Source organism: Arachis duranensis, chromosome 1 (assembly GCF_000817695.3).
Source record: "Arachis duranensis cultivar V14167 chromosome 1, aradu.V14167.gnm2.J7QH, whole genome shotgun sequence".
NCBI classification, from domain to species: Eukaryota; Viridiplantae; Streptophyta; class Magnoliopsida; order Fabales; family Fabaceae; genus Arachis; species Arachis duranensis.
The window spans coordinates 34,817,116-34,819,231 of record NC_029772.3 but is presented as its reverse complement, the minus strand read 5'-3'; the positions used below and the strand labels follow the sequence as shown (position 1 = coordinate 34,819,231).

The 2,116-nt window shown below is 42.9% G+C and overlaps 1 protein-coding gene across 1 annotated transcript in view; it reads left to right on the top strand.

Annotated features, from left to right (window-relative positions):
- Positions 1-212: 212 nt before the first annotated feature.
- The window catches only part of LOC107485458 (uncharacterized), a 3,904-nt gene continuing 2,000 nt past the window's right edge, over positions 213-2,116 (top strand). Inside the window, exon 1 of the mRNA XM_016105996.1 lies at positions 213-1,375. Coding sequence (XP_015961482.1) covers positions 213-1,375 — 1,163 coding nt within the window. The remainder of the gene's footprint in view (positions 1,376-2,116) is intronic.

The window sequence follows — 2,116 nt, the reverse complement described above, 5'->3', positions numbered from 1 at the left end:
AAAACCCACAAAGAAACTACCAAACATATCAACCACCACATCAAAGACCACCACCCAACCAATCACAAGCTCCTCAACTCACATATGCAATCACCACCTCCAACCAAGACGAAACACTCCGAACCATTATCCAAGGCCAAAAGGAACTACAAAACACACTTGCTTCCGGTCTCACCGGCCTCACCTCTACACTACAAGCTCTTCTTGCACGCATGGACCCACCATCAAATCCCACTCCACAACCCCCAATCCAAAGCATCATTCCCTCTCAACCTCAACCCAATCCTAAGGGAGGAATCAATGCCATCACTCTAAGATCCGGAACACAATTAAAAGAGAAGGGAGCAAAGGATTCAAACCCCATCACAACCGCTCAAGAGGAAGAGAGAATAAATATAGATGAGGTAGTGGAAGAGGAGACACCACAAGTCATAGTTGAGGATGAAGAAGCTCAACCAACAAAAGAGACCCCCAAGACGAAGATAACCTTGGAAGAAGAAATTGCTCAACCACTCCCATTTCCAACACTTGCAAAGAAAGCTAAGAAGCGCATAGAGCTCAACCCCAAAATGATAGAAATGTTCAAAAAAGTCAAGGTAACCATCCCCCTCTTTGATGCTATCCATCAAGTTCCTAGATATGCCAAATTCCTCAAAGACTTATGCATAAATAAGGATAGAATTCTTGAATTGGAAACCATCCCACTGGGGAGCTCTATTTCCGCTTTAATGGGAACATTGCCCGAGAAGTGTGATGATCCGGGCCCTTGTATGGTCACTTGCACAGTCAATGGAGTTCAATTTAGATATTGTATGTGTGACCTCGGAGCATGTGTTAGCATCATGCCACTCTCCGTCTACCGGGTATTGAAGTTGCCACCACTAAAAAGGTCGACGGCAAGATTTGTCCTAGCGGATAAAAGCATAATAACCGTAGCGGGTGTTGCGGAAGATGTATTGGTGAATATAAAAGGGTTGGTGTTTCCGATTGACTTCTATGTCCTTGAAATGCCATCAAGCGAAATCGAGAGAGCATCGTCTATCCTACTTGGAAGGCCATTCTTGAGAACTTCTAGATTTAAACTTGATGCTTACTCGGGGAACTACTCATTTGAAATAGATGGAAGAATTGTAAGCTTTAGCCTAGAGGAAGCAATGAAGCATCCACCGGAGAACCACTCTTTATTTCGGTGTGACCCAATCGATAACATAGTGGCCGAAGTGCATCTTGCAAGGTTAGATGAGAAGTATATGGTTGAAGAAGCAAATGAAAAGTCAAGCGAACTAAATACCACACATCATACAAACCATCTGGAAACTCAAACTTCAAAGAATGACAAAAAGATGGAATTGAAGCCACTACCACCTCACTTAAGGTATTCATACCTTGATGAAGCCCAAGAGCTACCCGTGATAATTGCACAAGAGCTAACCCCTCAACAAGAAGAAAAATTGCTAAATGTATCGAGAAAAAACAAAAGGGCAATCAGGTGGAGTTTGGCGGATCTAGTGGGAATAAGCCCCCAAGTATGCGAGCACCGCATATTCCTTGAAGAAGGAGCAAGACCGGTCCGACAACCTCAAAGGAGACTTAATTCAACCATTCTTGAGGTAGTAAAGAAAGAAGTCACTAAGCTACTTGAAGCAAACATCATCTATCCTATCTCGGATAGCGAATGGGTAAGCCCGGTCCAAGTAGTGCCAAAAAAGTCCGGAGTGACAACAATCAAAAACGAAAGTGGTGAACTTATAGCAACAAGAGTGCAAAATTCTTGGAGAGTATGCATAGACTACCGAAGATTGAATGCGGCCACAAGAAAATATCACTTCCCACTACCATTTATTGATCAAATGCTTGATCGATTAGCCGGTAAATCATATTATTGTTTTCTTGATGGCTACTCCGGATACTTCCAAATTCATATCGCTCTAGAAGACCAAGAAAAAACCACATTTACTTGCCCCTTTGGGACGTATGCTTACAAGCATATGCCATTCGGCCTATGCAATGCACCGGCAACGTTCCAAAGATGCATGATGAGCCTATTTGCGGACTTTCTAGAGCAATCAATGGAAGTTTTCATGGATGACTTTAGTGTGTATGGTGATTCATTTGA